Source organism: Felis catus, chromosome D2, assembly GCF_018350175.1.
Source record: "Felis catus isolate Fca126 chromosome D2, F.catus_Fca126_mat1.0, whole genome shotgun sequence".
In the NCBI taxonomy this organism is placed as follows: Eukaryota; Metazoa; Chordata; class Mammalia; order Carnivora; family Felidae; genus Felis; species Felis catus.
Window position 1 is genome coordinate 22,106,840 of NC_058378.1, and position 19,561 is coordinate 22,126,400.

At 40.8% G+C, this 19,561-nt stretch overlaps 1 protein-coding gene across 32 annotated transcripts in view; it reads right to left on the minus strand.

Moving 5' to 3' along the window:
- ANK3 (ankyrin 3) overlaps window positions 1-19,561 on the minus strand; it is a 682,576-nt gene that overhangs the window by 250,052 nt on the left and 412,963 nt on the right. Inside the window, exon 1 of one of the 32 annotated variants that reach the window (XM_045040013.1) lies at window positions 2,398-2,572. The exons of 28 other annotated variants lie outside the window; for them this stretch is intronic. In XM_045040013.1, the coding sequence (XP_044895948.1) occupies window positions 2,398-2,400 (3 nt within the window). In that variant the 5' untranslated portion in view covers window positions 2,401-2,572. Of the gene's footprint in view, window positions 1-146; window positions 1,758-1,791; window positions 1,893-2,118; window positions 2,375-2,397; window positions 2,573-19,561 lie in introns of those variants that run through there. 3 more of the 32 variants (XM_045040010.1, XM_045040007.1, XM_045040011.1) reach the window with 3 other exon arrangements.

The following is a 19,561-nucleotide window of genomic DNA, read 5'->3' on the forward strand; positions in this document are numbered from 1 at the left end:
TTGTAAAATCACAGAAAGTTTCTCCCAAAACACAGACTAAGCAATCCTGTAGAAAATCTCTAAACAATATTACAGAAACCACAAGCCAAATAGAAGTAGCAGGAGGTATTAATGATCATTTGTGAAAATGTAATTATCTACTATACCCTCTCTGCAAGGATTTTGTCCATAGTTCAGCTCATGCAGACAAACTGTTCAGTCTTCCATTCAAGTCAGAGGCGAAACCAGGAGATGAATAATTCTTATTCATTGTCCAACTAAACCCAGGACAGCAATAGTATATGCTACTCTCTATTGTGTCGGGACTTCTGTGTGATCTGTGTCGGGTCAGTACCCTTCCAGAGTCACTGCTTAGGGCAGGATAATTTCAAATTCAGTCTGTCATTTTATTACACATTTTTTAAACAGCATGCCCACCAAAACAGAAAATGCTGCACATATGGGCCGAGATCAAATGCTCTCACCATTTAGTTGATATATTCTGACACAAGGCAGAAACAAGATGGTCTGCTTTTATCTGAGCTTTCCTTTTGGATCTCAGATCTTTTTCTTTTTTAATAACTCATCAATTCTTAGAGGCCAAAACTTCTCAAGTACATGCTTTAAGATTTGTTATATTTGCACTTAGCTTGAAACTTCTTAGCAATTAGTATTTTGCAAAGCCAAGTCTCACTAGGTCATCAGCAAATGTCATTCTGATTTTATGCAAAGTTTTCAGTTCCATAATTAATAGAACAGAATTCACATTCGAAATTCAACCTTCAATATAGCTCAAAATTTTTGATGGATGAATTGATTATTTTTAGAGTGACATAATATGATTTTTAGGACTCATCTGTCAGTATGCTTATATTACTAGTAAATCACCACTAATGTCTGGAATTCACAACAATGTTTATATCTTTATAATAAATCTCAAGTTTAATTTGAAAAAGCCTTTCTCTGAGGCACACAAAATGTTTGCAAGTCTCACAGAGATTAAAATTTCATACATGTCTACTGCAGAATACAGCAATATTCAGTAAAGTGCATAAAAAGAATATTCTTCGCTAAGAGCTGAACCTATTTCTAAGAATACAAAGATTAAACCTGAATCCATTTAAAATAAAGTTCAAAATTGTGAGAGTTATCTGAATTGCTTTCTGTAACACTATGAAATGACAGTTCTTTTCTCAACACCATTAGCATGTCTGCCTGCCTGATGTGAGAACTAGCACCAATGTCCTCATTTTTATGATGTCTTCTTCTGGGCATTCTAAGTATTGCATACAAAATGTTCATCTGGTGCTCAGGATTTAATATGTTGTATTAATAGCAAAGTACATATATGAGCATATGTGTGTTCTCATAAGTAGATAAATTGGTGCTAAATGAAAAGACACGGGTAGAGAGATTACATGAAACCTTAAACTGTGCCATAATCAAAATCGTATTTTATGAATCCCTCAGAATCAAACATTCAAAATTTTACACACATCAAGCAAATACCCATCCAGTATCCCTTAAGGGGACAATGGCTTACTATGCTAATTCTTTAACATTATTAAATGAGATGATATATTATGTGCAATTCTAGTGAAACAAAACAAAATTACATTTTCCAACTTCCAAATACATCCCATCCCCCATCTGCCACTTATATGAGTTCTAAAAACAAACTTTAACTCTACAATGTTTTCCTTCCCAACAGTAAGATTCCATACTTCCCCTTGTAAATTAATAAACCAGACAAAGCTGAGTTTTAAAGCTCTCACATTTCTCTTGAGAAAAGTGTGAACATTTAAACCTTACATTCTTGGGTCCACTATGCCCTTCCAGGACCCCAAACTCCTCAAATTCTTTTTGCATTTCATTAAGCATCTTCTTCAGACATGCCTGAGCCCAGCACACTCCAAATTACATCAGAGACAAAACGTACCTAGAGTCCGGATCCGAGCAAAACAGAAAGAAAGGACAGCCCATTGTCCTACACATACTGAACTCAGGCGATCCATGATGCACATAGGCTAGCCTCCTTCCTATCTGGCAACGCACATTTTGTAAAAGACACAACTATTCAGGCCCAAGCAGCATTTCTATAAGGAAAACACATTTCATTCGGAAACTGTAAAGGCTTACTTGTTCTGGGAAGCTCTCTCCCTCCTCCACTGCCATTCTCTGTGGCCAAGTATGAAACTTGATAACTCAATTAGTTAACACTTTGGACTGAGCATTGAGTCTAAAAATATCTGCCTTGGGAAATGTAAAGGTTTTCCCTATCTCCTGGTAAAAAGGTAGGAGCTGCTCAAAATTTTCTTAGCTAGTGAACTAGGGAGTGGGCAGGGCAGACAAGAGCATGGAAGGTGCCTTGGCCCTTACAAACGATAGAGTAGCTCCCAGAATTACCCACTGACTTACCATATTTGTGGCCTCCAGACAAGCTTTGTGTATTTAGTCATGATATGTGGAATACCGAAAATAGCAAGGCAATCAGCTGGGAGTGTACCCTAGCTGCTGGGAATCACTCATGAAACTGGCTTTTGTCATTCTGCTTATCAGCACTTTCCTCTGTATGCGGGCTACTCTGACATTCCTCCTAAAGACAATACCGCCATTTTCCCCTGTCTCTGGAATCCAGTCAAGACTGCCTTTTACGATTTTAACTCCTTTTGCTGCAATAGTTTTACTACTGAATATATGTATGCATGCGCGCGCGCGCACACACACACACACACACACACACACACACACACACACACAGTGAAAGCATACTGTACTGCCAAGGAGAGTTATCTTGAGATAACTGAATTTCCTTTTATCCAAGGGCAAATGCATTCCATCTTTTTAAAAATGTGGCATCATATAAAATGCTCACGTATTTGACCAGAAAAACAAAGCAGAACAAAACCTCATTGAAGGCTTCTGGTCATTTTTTTTTTCAATTTAGGTATTTTTAATTTTACTAATTGAATTCAGTTTTTCAGATTTGGGGTCAGCAATACTTACACAACTTTTCACTAGTCTTACATTATACTTGAGCTCGAGTCAAAGGCCCCAAAAACCCTTCACCATAAGATGATCATCATCATTTATGTTTTATTTGAACAGTTCTAATCAATAGTTTCCTCAAACCTGTAAGGGCTGAGGAACGTGTCTGTAGGAGACTAAACTCAACTTTGGGAAGGCCAGTGTACAAACCTACTCATTCAACACATATTTTCAGAGAGCCTACTACATAATTCTCGGTACTGGGCTGAGGTGGGTAGAAAGACAATGAATAAATTACAGGAAATCTCTGCCTTAAGTGAAGCTTATATACCAGCAGAGGTGGGGTAGACTATACAGGTCATAAATATAATAAATGAGTTATTGGGTATGATAAACAGGATAGGTGCTGTGGAGAAGAGTGTAGGAGAGGGGGGATCATAAGTATGTGTTTAGGGAGTAAGTAGGTAAACTTAATAATGATGGCAAAATAATAAAAATGTATATGGGGTAGGATTTTATATTAGTATTATGTTGAACCACATGAAATTGCCATCTTTATAGGTCAAATCCATATGTATTCCAGGACTTTCATATGGTTCAATCTAATAATATAATCGTAGCCATTATTATTATTATTATTATTATTATTATTATTATTTAATAATTATTAAATACTCTGCATGCAAGGTACTACGTTAATTTCTTACATATGTTCTTTTAGTCCTCAGAGCTAGGCTATGAAGAAATCTTTCTACATTTGTGAGAGAGAAACTAGAGTTCAGAAATGTTAAATAACTTCCCAAGGTCAACAGCAACTAAATAGTCAAGCTGTGAATCTAATTCTACATTATTCTAAAGGAAAGGTCACACTGGTGACACACGTTTTCTTGGCTCTCACTGTGTTTTTAAAAATATTTTTAGTTGCCAACATTTAAAGATTGAGTAATTTCATATCAAAATCTAGAGTTCTTGTTTAAAAAAAAAAATCAAGGATCTGGCAACTCTGGGACTGTTTCCCTTAGGCCAGTTTCCTGGTGTTGACTGACGGCTATCCACCTCAACCCTGAGTATTCCCAACTGTCTTACTTTGCTTGGTCTGCTTCACTCCTTGGGTGCTGAGCTACCCAGAGGCATTTGAATTTGGGCCTCTGCCCTAGAGCCTGCTCTGCTGACCACAGTGCTAGTGATTCCCAAGGGAGTGTGACACCCAAGGGGGGCACATGGCACCCAAGAGAGGAGTAACAGTCGGGGAAGGACCAGGCATGGCTCTGAAATGCCCAGAAGAGTTTCTTCACTACTGAAGGTACATCTCTTTATTCCCTCTCTCCTGCATTCATTCATTTATACAGTCACCACATATAGGCTGGGCACCTAACATGTGGGAGAAAGGTCCCATCTGCTGATGCTGTGGAGATGGTGAGGCTGGCATAAGAAATCTTCACCATCCCCAGGCCAGGCATTGCCCAGGTGGGGCAAAGTCCATCAAACCCAAGCCCAGCTCTTTCCTCTCGAGCTGCAGACATCTTTCCGATAACATTTATTGTGTTTCTTGTCCTGTTCCAGGCTATTATGTCTGCGTTAACCCTACCCTATCTATCAGAATGGTGGGGGCCTAGGAGTCCAGACCTGTGAATCTGTCCCCTGGATCCTATAGGCTGTTCCAGGTGTCTGCAATGTAAATCAGAGAGCGAGGTGTCTGGGTCCAGGCAGGGCATCTAAGCCCCCAGTCTACCCAGACCTGTCCAGAAGGAACTCACATTGGTGTTTAATCATGCTTAGTGGCAAGGCACTATTCCTCACATCTCATTTAGACCTCTCTCACCGGTTTCTTCATCTTCTGTCTTCAGTGAGAAGACAGAACAGTTGGCTATTGCCTTCCAAACATTCCAGACTGTTACTGAGTTATCCCTTCCCCTCTGCTCTTCTCTTCTCTAGGATAAATAATCCCAACGGATTCAACCTTTCTGTGGAACTCTTCAGAGAAAAATGCTCTATAATTATACTAAGTAAGAAGAGTAATAATTCCCATAATTGTGTCTTGCAACCCACCCCTGGCCAGTACATTTTGTTTCCCAAACTAACGCCGCTCATCTCACAGATACTGCAGCTGTGAAAGGAGAAGCACAGATAGAAGCTAACATCCCTAAATGGTGCATGCGGGCTGACATGGGAGGCTGGTATAGCCTGAACTGGTGGTCTGGAGGGTCTGCTGAAAATAGTAAATGTTTCATAATGGGGTATGTTATGTTACCATCTTTTACCACATCTTATGAGAACAACTGCGCCCTACCTCAAGGAAATCCAATATTTAATAATATATTTTGACATAAAAGATAAACAGTAGAATAAGTTGCATAATCTCAGAGATCATTTAATCAAACCCCATCATTTCAAAGATGAAGAAATGGAAACCCAAGAGTAGTTCTGTGATGGTACACTGTGAAAGATACTGCTGTGCCTAGAATTCATGATGGGATTCCTATAACAAGCTTAAAGATTTAAGGTATTTACACAGGGATTTAATTTTCAAAATGAGATTTAACTTGTGATTTTCATGGTGCATGAATACTGCTCTACAAAGGCAATGCTCATGGAGAATGATGGCATGAGCATTGCTTCTGGTATTCAGCATTTGGGGGCTCAGACAAAGGGACAGAAACTTGCACCAGGCTGTAGAAAGAACAGTTACCAGCTCAAAGCAGAGTCTGGTAATACTTTTCTGGATGGATCTTTAAAGTACAGAATAGTCTAGAAGTTATGGTCTTTCCCACCAACCCAAGTTCCTGACTAGGAACCAACGGTTCAGTGTCAACCCACCCTGAATCATGAGTCATCCAGCTGGAACTGGTTCTCAAAATTCTGTGAGCAGAGGATGAAGTCTGGGTGGGCAGTGTGGATGGCTACACATCCCTTCCAACAGGCCGCTCACCTGGGTGAGATTCTCCACTCAGCTCTCCAACTCTTCCGCAGGCTGTGAACACTCATGTGTTGCTTGCCTCTTTGTGTCCCCCAACCTCTCCCCAAGGGCTCCAAACAGAATGTGCCCAACAGATATTTTAGGAAGGTGGGAAGAGGCAGAGAGGAACCACAGAGAGGTTGGTAGCATCTGCATATTCAACGGAATTCAGAGATAATCTTCAGTGTCAGGACCGTTTCAAGCAAGGGGAAGAATTTTTTGTGGCTCTGCTGGAGGTTCCTGAAACCCTGGGTGCTTCACAGATCCTTTCAAGATTCAGCAAATGTCTGCAGAGTTGCCTTCTCCCACGACTCCATCCTGAAAGTGAGCCGCCACATACCGACTTCATTGTGAAGATTGGTTTGTCTTGAGATGTCACTAACATCCCAGGATAGATAAGAAAAGGGTTCTTCAAACTACGTCATGAGCACCCAGACTGACCTGCTACCTGTTTTTGTATGGCCACTGAGCTCACACTGGGTTTTACATTTCGGGTGAAATAAATTAAAAGAATAATAATATTCCATGACACGTGGAGGTAACCTGCAGTTCCAACATCAGTGTTCACAAACAAAGTTTTATTGGAATATGTGGGAGATTGTATGGGCAACAAAACCGAAAATGCTATCTGCCCATTTTGAGAAAGAAAACTTGCTAGCCCCTAATCTAGAGCCAGGGGTTTGGAGGTTATAGCCCTCTGATGCATTTTTGAAAGTATCGTGGATACCTAGCATGCTGTCTGATCTTTGAGATTGGAAAATAGCAGAAACTCCCTGCCATCCAGCAGAATGCATTCACCCATTAGCTTTGTGTGACAGAAAACAGCAGTATCTTTTTGAGCAATAATTTAAAATATTAACACTATTCTCTATCCTATGAATCACACACAAAACATTGAGCACTACAACCTATTTTCTGCATAATTTTCTCTCTTCAATATTGAACAAAAACATAAAATGTTTTCAAAAAGGAAAAAAAGATGATAACAGCATTTACATCATTGATATGACTCCTGAAAACTTGTAGTAACAAAGTGTGCTCTCTCTTTTCCTTGTTTGCCCCTTCTTTCAAGCTGAGACCATGACATAGGCATTGTTCACAGGAACACATGGAAAAAGCAGCTCATTGAGCCTGTAAGAGGGCAAATGATCTAATCTACAAGGGAGCTTTTAAACAGTAAAGTAATCTGGATTGGCTGTATTCAACATTTCCATATCTTCATCAGGGCACATTCTACCCTCCTTCATGAGAAGAGAAACAGACAAGATAGAGGATAAAAGAAAAGTTGAGAGACCAGATTAGACAGAAGACCCTTGACTTTGGAGGGAGCCTGGTTTTGGATGGCTCCTATGGGGCCAGGGGGTCAGGAACTCAATGTGGTAGGGTAGAGAGATGCCAAGTGATCCCATTTCTCTCCATTCCCAGAGCCTCAGGCCTCTACCTTCCAATATCCAGTAATACCCAATCTAGACAAGGACACACAAGAGCTACCTTGGTGGTTACTTTTATAAAACAGGGTAGTCTATGGTGAGAATGACCAATTCATCAAACTCTCAGGGGGCTTGCTTTATCCCCAACAGAAAGGATACAAATTCTTCTCTAACTGGATGTCTGACAGACTTTTGCCTCCCATTGAGTTCACAGTTTCCTGCCTTCATCTATACAAGCCTTGCCGCTCAACCCTGCTCCTGCACTTCCTCAAAGCCTCATGTTCCATGAGAAATGACATCGATGGACTCAACATACCCTCCCTCCTTCCTTTCTTTTGCAAATGGCTTTATGTGCAAATGAGGCAGGTAGAATAAAAACGGGGTCCCCTCAGCAAAGATACAAGAGAACAAATGATGTGTGGTAACATATTGCCATCAGCCCTTCATATATACGCATTCCCAATGCTTGCATACTTCATAGCTAACGGATTATAAAAGATGCTGTTCATTAACAACAAAGACACCCTGGTTTTATGAGCCTGAGTTGCATTAGGAAAGCCAGATTATTTCTGGACTTCCAAGGCTGTGTTCAGTGTAGCCTGAAGAAACAGAACAGCAAGATATTTCTGCATTGTGTCATATGCTGTTTAATACATAAACATGAAGCATGCAAAATTCAAAACTGATTATGAAATGATGATCACTTTTTTCCTCCCTTCTCTGAAGGGCTCCATTGAGTGTAAACATTCTTAGCTAGATGAAATTGACTATGTTTCTGCTGTTGTGCATAATCAAGTCTTGTGATTTGGAAAACATAATGAACTCTGGGGACTTTGAATAGCCTAAGAACAAAATCTTTAAAGATGGTGAGCTTACAATTGTGCTTCCTTGACATCAACACATCACTCCAGTTGGGTGTCCACAAATTATGACATCCATACACACTCCTAGAAATGATTTAGAAGGCTGGAATAACTTCTACAGGTAGATTCCTCTGCCTTTTGAACACTAACCTGTTTAACACTTGCAAGTAAAGGGAAAACACTAACAAATATGCCAACTCTTTAAAATATTCTCTAAACTATCAGAATAGTAAATAAGAGAAATAGGAGTTGGGTCTACTGCACATCCAGCATTTAGCAGTTTTCTAAATTGTGTTTTATTAGGCAGAAATCAATGTGTCCAATTTATTTAAAAATCTTATAGTATAGGGGTGCCTGGGTGGCTCAATCAGTTAAGCAGCTGACTTCGACTCACATCATGATCTTGCTGTTTGTGAGTTTGAGCTCTGCATCAGGCTCTGTCAGTGCTGAACGCACTTCAGATCCTCTGTCTCCCTCTCTCTCAAAGAGAAATAAACATTAAAAAGAAAACGAGGAAAACCCTTACATAGAGAGTTAATATGCATGTGTGCACACATACACATACATGCACACAATGATCTAGGTTTCTAGGAATCTTCCAACGGTTATTCAACTCTAATTGTAAAGCTCTAATTCTGGGTCTGACGTATGAGTGGAAGACTAACCTTCACAAGTGAAAGGAAGAAGGTAAAATGCTTTTTCTAGGCCCGGCTTTTGTAATCAACATGCACCCATGCATGTGCACACACACACACAAACATACATATGCTTCTATATTATATGAGCCATGTTAAATGTGGATAATTTAAAGAAAAGTGGTTCTCTTTTATGAACGGGGAAACACTAGCTGTATTCTAGAAAATTATTCTTTGGAAGAAACTATGCATGATTTGGATATTTTAAAGAGAAGAGTAAATGATAGTTTAATATGAGGAACTAAAAATGCATTCATCAACAAAAGTGCATGAGACAGAACAATTTGATAAATCAATGTGACAAGTTATTAAGAAGCAACTCTAGACTCAGGGACCACGATGCCTACCCCAGATGGATGGGCAGTCTGATCATGTTGCGTCCCAGATACTAACATAAGTAATGCCCAATACCTAAAATGTGTAGAAATGAAATTATTAAAGCTAGCTCCTTTCTGCTGAACGTATTCTTCCCCTAGAAATTCAAAAAGAAGGTAGAACTAAATATCTGCACACATCGTTCTATCTGCAATGTCCTTTTCCTCAACTCTGGAACTCAAAGGATCAAGTGGCGCAAGTCACATGATGGTCTGCTGCTCTGCAGAGGACTGGAGTATGTCATGTGCTTTCTTTGAAGGGGTGAGAACACTGAACTACTCCAGCCTGCATTCCAACCATCTTCAATCTCTCAGGCAGCAGAAGAGGAAGGGGGCTGGGAAGAAGCAGTTATCAGAGATGGGAATAGGCATGCCTTCTCTCATCAAAGTGCCAGACTTGGTGGAGAAAGGCCATCTTGTGGTGGTGGTGGTTTAATTACAAAGACTTGTGGAAACATCCCTGCTTCTTTATCTCCTAAACCAGATGGAGGTCTGTTGGCTTCTGGCTCAGAAGCGACACGCAGTCAAAACAGCACATGGATGAGCTGGGAAGAAAGGGAAGATCATGTGTCCTCACATGTGCACTGCTCAAATAGCAGCTGGACAAGAACACACCCCTGCAAACCTCCTAGGCTATTAGACACACCCATTCTGAATATTCCTAAATCAAACCACACTGAAATGTTAACTCTACTTTGCCGTATCAGTTAACTAAATATCAACTAAACAGAAGACAAAAAAGAGATTGGTCCAATTCTCTTAAAGAAATTATACTCTAATTGGGTGAAAAGAAAACTTGCATGCATAAAATAATTTTTAAAAGTCTATACTGATATCACCTATTACCTCTTCCCTCCAATGTATGCTCCAGCCACACAAGCTTCTTTAATATTCCTCCAAATGCTAATTTTATTCCTGTCCCAGGGTCTTTCCAGTTGCTGTTTCCTCTGCCTAGAATGCTCCCTTCTGCCAGGTCTTCCAAGGCTAGTTCCTTCTTATCAGTGAGGTCAAAGAATAAATAGCATCCTCTCACATGGGCCCTTTCTGGCCACTCAATCTAACATAGGCCTGAAATAACCCTCATGTCACCATAACTTTCTATGTCTATTTGATAAATTTCGGATTTGCTTAGTTCCTAGTTTGTTTCTTCCTTCCCTCACAACTCCCACAGAATTTCACTTGGTACAAGCACAGCTGTGTCTGTCTTGTTCATGGGTAGAACAAGACCAGGAATATAGTAGATGCTCAATAAATATTTGTTAAATGAAGAAGGAGGACCTGAGTTCAGAGTCTATAGGCAGAAATGAAAGAGGGCAGGCTTGGGCTGGCTTCTGAGGGTACTTAAAATTTCTAAACAGGAGCATATCCTAGGCTGAGGGAAAAAGTCAAGCAAATAGAGTTCTATGGGGACAGCCGCAGGGAAGGTGGAAAAGAAAGCTAACAATTATTGAGCTGTAATTCTGAGCCCAGTACTGGGCTAAGAGCCCTGCATTTCAGAGTTGGAAAGAATAAATCTCTTTATCCATATAAAGAAGCCGAATGTTGGTTCCTGGCACGGGGCTTGGCACAGAGCAAGCCCTCAATAAATGTCTGTTGGATGTTGAAAGTGTCTGCTCCCTACTGTTATATTTGCTAATGGTCCAGAAAGGCAAGAATGCTCCATGCTCTGGTTCTGCACTAAAGGGACCTACATGAGTAAGGTGGGCACAGTCCCATAACCTACTGATCTTGTCATATCAGCAATTCAGCTGTGGTCTCCAAGTGACAAACATGGAATCTTAGGATTGGAAGGTGTCTCACAGACCATGGGACTCAATTTTTCCGAGGTAACAAATCCATACAGGAAAAAATGACTTGTTCAAAGTCACAATGCTCATTAATGGATTCTATGTCTTCCTTCATTAAAACATTCATTCAGGTTTAAAAACAATTTGTTAAAAATTCTTACTGCTAATGTTCACAAATAAAGAGATTTTGCATAAAAAGTCATATTTCTGTTCCTTCTTAAAAAAGTCAGATGCTTGGTGGCTCAGTCAGTTGAGCGTCTGACTCTCAATTTTGGCTCAGGTCATGATCTCACGGTCGTGGGACTGAACCCCACATTGGGCTCTGTGCTGAGAGTGGAGCCTGCTTAAGATTCTCTCTCTCCCCTTTTCTTTCCCTCTGCCCCTCTCCCCTGCTCACATGCTCTCTTTAAAATAAAAATGAAATGAAATAAATCAGATGCCTTGGCAAAACTACCGCCTCATTTCTGTGTGCTAACAATTGGCTGTAGCTGAGCCAGAGGTGTGAACTTTAACGGGACCCTTCCTTTGCAGTTTGCCCCAGGTCCCAATCCCAAGCCTGGCCACACTAGACAGTAAGCTTTGCAGCTCCGTCATTGAGTGCCATCAACAAGGCCCCACTGAAAACGACTGGGTCCTCCCCACAACAGACATGGTGGGGCTCTTGCAGGGAAGATCAGTCTTGTTGTAGTTCATCTCCAAGGACAGGTAGCCTATTCCCCTCTGCTCCTCCTTCACTTAGCACAACACCGAGACCTGTTTGCTGAACTGACCAGAACAGAACTGAGTAAAGCCAGTTCGGAAATGGCACCTATTCCCGGGGCTGTAGGGATGATGTGGGCTGTGGCTTTGTGGGGTTAACACAACTGTTCAAGAAATATCCTCAAGAGACTCTGCAGTCTCAAAGTTAACAGGAAACGAATGACTTTTGAGTAACGTGTGAGTCATAGGAAATGAAATAAGTATATTTTGGGGTAACAACCACATGAATATAGTAATACCCTAAAAGAGAGTCAGTATTGAAAAAAAATGAGCCTCCCTTGACTCAGGGGGTTAACATTTTATGCACAGTTGGAAAAAGTGCTGACTTCTCTTTGTCCCCACAGAAAAGGGTAAACTGGGGTATTTGGGTTTTCTCAGGCTGTCCAATGCTTATCTCTTTGCCTGCCCTCTGGGGTCATTCATTTCCTCCAGAACTTCTTTAACCATCAATCAGCCCATTTTCTTGAATCTTCAGTTGGTCTTTCTTTGACCTTGGCTCTTCCCTGCAACTCAGCACCACCACAAAACATTTCCTCCTCTACTTTCAAGCTATGTTCATTAAATTCTGCTATCATGACATGTCCCATGTTTACAAAAATGCTTCTGCAAAAAGGAAGTCTCAAATAAACATGAGAATAAATATATTTTAAACATTTTAGCTAAAATAGCACCTCCAGCCAACCCCATCCCTTACTCTAGCCCTGACTCTGTTCTCCTTTTTTTTTTTAAAGTATTCTCTACACCCAACGTGGGGATCAAACTCATGACCCTGAGATCAAGAGTCACACACTCTACTGACTGAACCAGCCAGGCGCCCCTTTGTATTTTTCTTACTGGCTCTTATCTCTATGTGAATTAATACATAGCTCTATCAGTTTACTGTCTATCTCCCAGCTAAAGTGTAAAAACCTCCAGGACAAGAGGTTGCCTGTTGGTTAATACAGCTCCCCTCATAGCTAGAACATTCCCTAATAGTCAGTAAATAATTTTTGATTGGTTGAATAAATAGCAGTTACTTTTGTGGAGCTTCTGATAGGGGGACACTTTGAGAAAACCAAGTTAAGAAACCAAAATTATCAAAATTTCAAATTAGATGATTTTCATCAGATTTCATCCAGTTCATGTGTTCAATATAGGCAGACACATTTAATGCCAGTGATATTATTACTCATGATATACTCCAGACACTGCACTAAACATGGTGCATTCATTTTCCCAATTTTCATAACATCATAGGAAGTCACTATTGGTGTGCAAGTGAATGGTGCAAGGTGTCTTTATTATTGTGTTATTCTGACAAGAGAAGACTCTGCAGAGCAGTAAATCCAATAGGAGCTAACCAAATTAACCCTTAAAAATAGCAATTTTTCAATTGTGTTATGTAAACAGAGCCAGGTCTGAACGAGACAAGTCTTGGAAATATGTGTCATATGAGTAATATGTGACTCACCAGAAAAGGAATAAGCATATTCCTGTGAAACAGTCACACGAATATAAAACCGTAAAAGCATAATCAGGACTGAAAACAGGAGCCTCACTTTCCCTGGGTGAATAACATTTTCTGCAGGAAGCGTAGGCCCAGCTGACTGAAGGTACATACAGACGGCATCTGAATGGGGCAGGGCCCACCCAGCTCAACCTCATGATAGGTGGCTCGTCTAGACCATCAGGGAGCCATGCTATAAGTGGGTTTTCTAATATTTCAAGAAAGGATGTGAATCTGTTTTTGAGTGAACTCTCCCTTCTTTTTATGTTGACGACTAACTTAAAAATTGGAAATACATGAAGGGCTGATCTGAAAGGAAAACACTTGCATGCCAGACCTGAGGGCCATGTAAAAAAGCTACATGGTTTTAACTTTAACGGTAAAGTTCTTCTGCTCGCTTTGGCTTCTGATCCCACACTTATGGAAACATAGAGGACATAATGATATGATTCACTTATTAATGGCAACTTTAATTAGTGCAGAATTTTTCAATTTATAAAGCCCATTATCCATCCTATTCTTGTTTTCTTGCATGGCCTAGCAATTTAAGTTAGTAGAGGTTGGGAGTGGGTGCAGAAGAATTTCAAACAATCACAACCACTGAGGCCAGAGGAAATCTGTTAAGTTTCACTAGGGTGTGCAAATAACATATACAAACAGATTGCTTATTTAGTCCAATAAATCTGAGGACCTTCTAAGAACCCAACAATTCTGACACTGAACCCAGGTTGGAGTCCACTGAGATTGCCATAATTCTAATATATATTGATGAAAATGTAAAAACAGTTTCCAGAATCCCTGTGATTTTTGCCAAAATCACTGTTAGAAATGAGTCATTTGTAAAAACACTAGTAATGAAAATGGACATGAAGGAAGTTGTCTAATCTCTCCACCTGTCACTGTGGAAAGCATGTTTCGCACAATTTAATTTGGAGATTTAGTTTCACTGGTTTAAACTTGTTCTATGGAATTTGGGAAAGTTCTAAAATAAAAATAATATACTGTTGCCTCCCCCTAGCTTCCTTTCTAAGCTGAGCAATCCACAGCGTTTTTACTGAGCTAGGCGTGAGCTGGCCCCATTTACCAAACATTCTCTCTCTAACTAGCATGGCAAGGATTTATTTTAGGTTTTCTAGCAAAATTCCACCAATGGATATATGAACAAGAAGGTGATAATTCAGAACATTCCAATGGTTATATGTTAGGAGTGTTGGAAACCTCCCCAGCTTTCAATCTACATGCTAAGGGAGGCTAGTTATGATAGAAATGTGAAGAAAAGCTTTGATTTTCTAATTTGTTCAGTTCAGCACAATAGACAGGATTTCCAGAGACTGAGGGCTCCTCAGCATCAGAAGCCTGCTAAAATGAAGGTCCCCAGCCACAGCCCTTGTGGAGCTCCAGGAAAACTCAAGAATTCTTCTAACTAGGTGAGCTGTGAGGACACATTATGAATAATTGCATTCTTCTAAGTTGCCATTAAGGCAGGTTCTGGGCAGCCTGGTACTTTATCCAGTGAAAACTGTTAACTATGAGGAAGGAGAAACAGAACAAGGAAAGCTATGTAAATTTATGATTCCTTAACAAAATAGATGTCTTCATAAAAAAGTAGTGGCCCTGAGTGTCATGGTTCAGTGAGCCGACTACCTGGGTTTAAAATGTGCTCTGTTCCTTCCTACTTCTTAACTGTGAGCAAGTTACTCAGACTTAAGTACTTGCACACTTGCTCATCCATACAGAAGAGCATTGAGCTGCTGTTCTTAATACAACTCCTTCAAAATATTACCAGATTGTATAGTAAATTCCTGTTTTCAAAAAAATAAAAGCACTATATGAAGGCTGTTATAATAGTTACACATTTGCAAAGGGGTGTTCATAGTTCCCAAGGCTTTGTGAACTAGTCACCAGTGCCTGAGATAGGAGGTTCTCTGGCAGGTGCTACAATCCTTCTTTAATAAACAAGGAAAACAATCCTTAGAGAAATTAACAACCTTTCCCCAAATTGGGTGGCTGGACTGGATCTGAGTGAACCAGACTAGGTCTTTTCATTTCTACTATCTGCATATTAACATAGTTTCCCATTATCACAATGGAAACAAAACAATGCCACAAGTGCCAGGTTAGGGAAAAATAATTGGATGGAGATGTAGAATTTATTATAATGAAACATGTCTTCCATTCTATTCCCATTATTTAGTATATTATTATATATTTTGCTTAAGCCTCCAGCTCGCTCTAACATGCATTCCTTTATTGATTCGACAAACATATAACAATCACTTACTAGGTGTCAGGCATTGTGCTCAGTGCTGGGATATACAATGGATGGAGCCTTGCTTCCAAGGAGCTTACATTCTTGGGGGATATTCCACTTATGGTCAAGTGGCAAAGTCTTTGGAGACATAGCTATGCTGTGAAGAAATCTTTCTCTACTGGACCACAAAAAGCTATGATCTTCATATTTAATAGGTATATAGTATATTGGGCAGCCCAAGAGTCTACCTCTCATCTATAAATCATGCCTATGCATTACTGATGATGATTAATCATAACCTACATACTCTTCTAGGGTCATTCCAACTCCCTTTACCAGTCCAGACCTGTGTTTCTCAAACTGGTGCGACAGAGGAATTTCTAGAGAAAAACCAGCTTCATTTTCCTTCACCCTTTGATGCTTCCTGTGCATATTGATTATGCCTACCTCCTCAAGGTTCTCCTTCCTTAATTCCTTAAAGTGAGTTTCTCCCCAGTTTGGCCACTTTCTTTCCTGGGATAGCAAAGAGCCAGGCTCTGTGCCTATGTTGGTGTCAATGGCTCTATTATCATTTACAATGTCCCTCTGGAGAGGCCTGGAACCATTCGTGTGACTTGTTCTCAACTCTGCCCCTCATTTCACCCACTTTGGATATCTTGAGGCAGAGAAAGACAAGGCTGGATAAACAACAGAAGCCAGCACTGTAGCCCTCTGTGGGCTTGTATTCAAAGCATCAACTTGTCTGAAGTTGGCTGTGGGCACAGCACTGGTGAGCCTCAGTGATTACAACGATCTGAAAAGAACAAATAGGATGTGGCAAAACCTAGAGAGATGACATTCCCATCTGTTCTGGGGAGGGCAGTGTGAGTTGAGAGAAAATGTTTATTTGTTGCACACACTGTGTGAAATACCACTGAACAGGGTGTACTCAATCTATGGGACACAATCCCTCCCCATCCCATTTGTAAGAGTGGTTTCGTGTGACAGTCATTCAGAATCTCTAGTGAGCAAATGTAGAGTGACAAAAATCCTCCCAGCATGTTCCTCTGCAATGTCCCCAGGCTTATTATAATAAGCTATTATAGAAAAACTTTCTATGCTTCCTTACTAAAGTCGATAATATACACTCTTCCGATTATAGGGGTATTATTTTGAACATTAAATGTAGAAAACATTTAAAAAATAGAGAAAGCATTATACAAACATAATAACAATGCTGTGCGAAAGCACAGCTTATGTCTTGGGAGCTACGGTATAGTCTGGGACATATGAAAGTTAATCATATAAACCCAACCAGAGAAGGCGATTTCACACTTACTCAGGACTTACTCTGTCTCAGCCACTCTGCTCCATGTTCTGCATGTATTGGCCCACTTAATCCTCACAATGATCTCATTAGATCGGCACCACTATTTTGCAAGTACAGAAGCTGACATTACAGAGGTCACGTAGCGTTGCCCACGGCTGTGCCCCTGGTGAGCTACGGAGCTGGGACTGAAATGAGCAGGCTGACTTCTGAGCCCAGGACTCTAACCTCTATGACACCATGCCTCTTTGATTGCCCCTTGCTGATCATCAGGCTCAAGATACCAGCTCATTTTCTGACCCCAAGAGTAATTTTACTTCTTCTAAGTGGTCCTAGCAATTGCAGATGTATTCTCAAAATACCTACGAGAACAGGTGTGTAGAGCTGAACACATACAACTGTTGGGGTGGTAGAGGTAGGAAGAGGCAGACTTCCTTATTAAAAATGATTCATTAGAATTTTTCTCCACTTTTGTAACATAGCACCCTACTGTGGTAAGCTCTTATAGCATAAACCATGGGTATCTAAAGTCCCCAGAGGGCTTTTTTCTAATTGTAGAAATATTTAAATAACAAAAAAGTTTGGTTTGAGAAACAGCTACATTCATAATCTTGAAGCAATCTAGGTTAGTGGCCTTTTACACTTTCACCCCCAAAGCCTTTTCTCATTAACCATTTGTTTCCATCTATGCAACCCATTAAGCAAAAATTTTTCAAAGGTTGACTATGTTTCCAGACTCTCTTCTAGGCACTGAAAGCACAACAGCAAATGAAACAAATGGACATTTCTTTCCTTGTGGAAGTACATTTAATTGTCTGGAGACAAACAATTCTAAAATGTTGACTATTATACTATTCCAGAGAGTAAAATCCTGTGGACAAAAAACAAGGGTTGAATTCTGAAGGCAGATCTGCTGTCTAGTTGGGTAGAAGGTGTGAGAGAAAGACATGTGTCAAGGCATTTGACCAGCAACCGGCAGAATCATTCATTTACTGAGGAAGACAAGACCATGAGAAGAGAGGGTAAAGGCCTTGTATAAAGATCTTGGATGTGGTTTGGGACATGTTGGAGGTGAGATACCTCCAACTGCCTTAGCTTGGCATCTGCCTTAGCTTGGGTTTCCCCACAAGCAGACCCTGAGACAAGTATTTTGATGCAAGTAATTTATTTGGGAGATAATCCCAGGAAACACTGTAGGGAATTGGAGAAATGTGACAAGTGTAGGAAAGGGCGCATGTAGATTGTACTACCAAGCTAGTTGATGCCACGGGTAAATGGAGCTGACTCTCTGGGGAGCCCTGGGAAGCACAACATACCTCTATGCAGGGGCACAGAGGTCCCTAAGGTGAGGGAGCTGGAACATTTATCTATCAACCTTCATTAGTCACTGGTTGAAGGGCACTCCAAGAGAGGGTTAACTCAGCTGCATACAAGGGTCAACTAGGCCATGTAGACTCTTGCAGATGAGAAAGTCTTCCGGCAAAATCACAGATGTTTGCAATTAGAAGTCTGGCCAAAATGCACAGTTCTGAGAAAATATGGAGGGGGCAACAACGTGCAAATGGAGATTTTGAGTAGGCTATTGGATATATATATGCCTGGATTTTCGGGGAGATGTCCCAATGGGAATACAAATTTGGGAGTTATCAACATATTGACAGGTTTTTTAAGCCATGAGATTTGATGGGATGACCAGTGAAGAAAGGTAAATGGAAAAGGGCTGCCACCCAAGGACTGAGCTCTGAGGTTTGCCAACACTTTGAAGTTGGAGACAGGAGGATCAGCCAAGAGAATGAGAAAAGGTAGCTAACAAAGTAGGACGCAAATCAGCAGAGAGATGTCCTAGAAGTGAAGAGAGTGTCTCAAAGGCAGCGCTGCTCGAGCGGTGAAGAAGATGCCTGCCTGGAGAGGGTTCATGAGGGAGGGAAGAGGAGGCTTGGGGAACAGCTCTTTAGGAGAGCTTAGTGGTGAGGGAGGACAGAGAAATGAAGTAGAAACTGGAGGAAGACAGGGGACAAAGAGGGTTTATGAAAGGAGAAATTAACCATGGGAATGCTAACTGGAAGTACTCACAAAGGAGGGGAAAACTAATAGAAGGAGAAGGGAGAAATGCTGGATTGAGGACCTAGAGTTGGCAAGAAAAGGATCTAGCGCACATGTCATGAGTATGGCCTTCGATAGGAGTACGGACACTTAGGGCCAGCACAGAAGACAAAGTAGAAGCAGTGGATGAGTAGATGTGATGGTAGGGACTCCTGAGTATGGTCATAAACCGACAGTGTTCATCTGGTTCTCCAGCTTAGAATCCTACTCCAGGTAAACTCTGGAGTCCTCGGTCTCCAGAAGGAAATGTCTCCTTCCTGATAATGTTGCCCGATTCCCTCATTCCATGTCCCTGTCTCCCAGTGGCAACTCTGCCTTATGCAGCTGTCATTGAGTCACTGAACTTTTGAGCTGGAAGGGATCTAAGCAGCAAAGGGTGTCTTGTGTCTCCCTCTCTCATGCGGTCTATGTAATCACTCTATAGCATTGGTAGTAAGTGGCCAGTCAGCTTTATTTTGAAACCTTCTGGAGTGAGGAACACAAAGGCCCTTAAGTCTTATAAAAACTTTTTCTTTTTTTTTTGTCCCCAGAGGTCTCACGTTGGCTTCCTACCCATATAATCTTTTCCTATTCCCACAATTTCA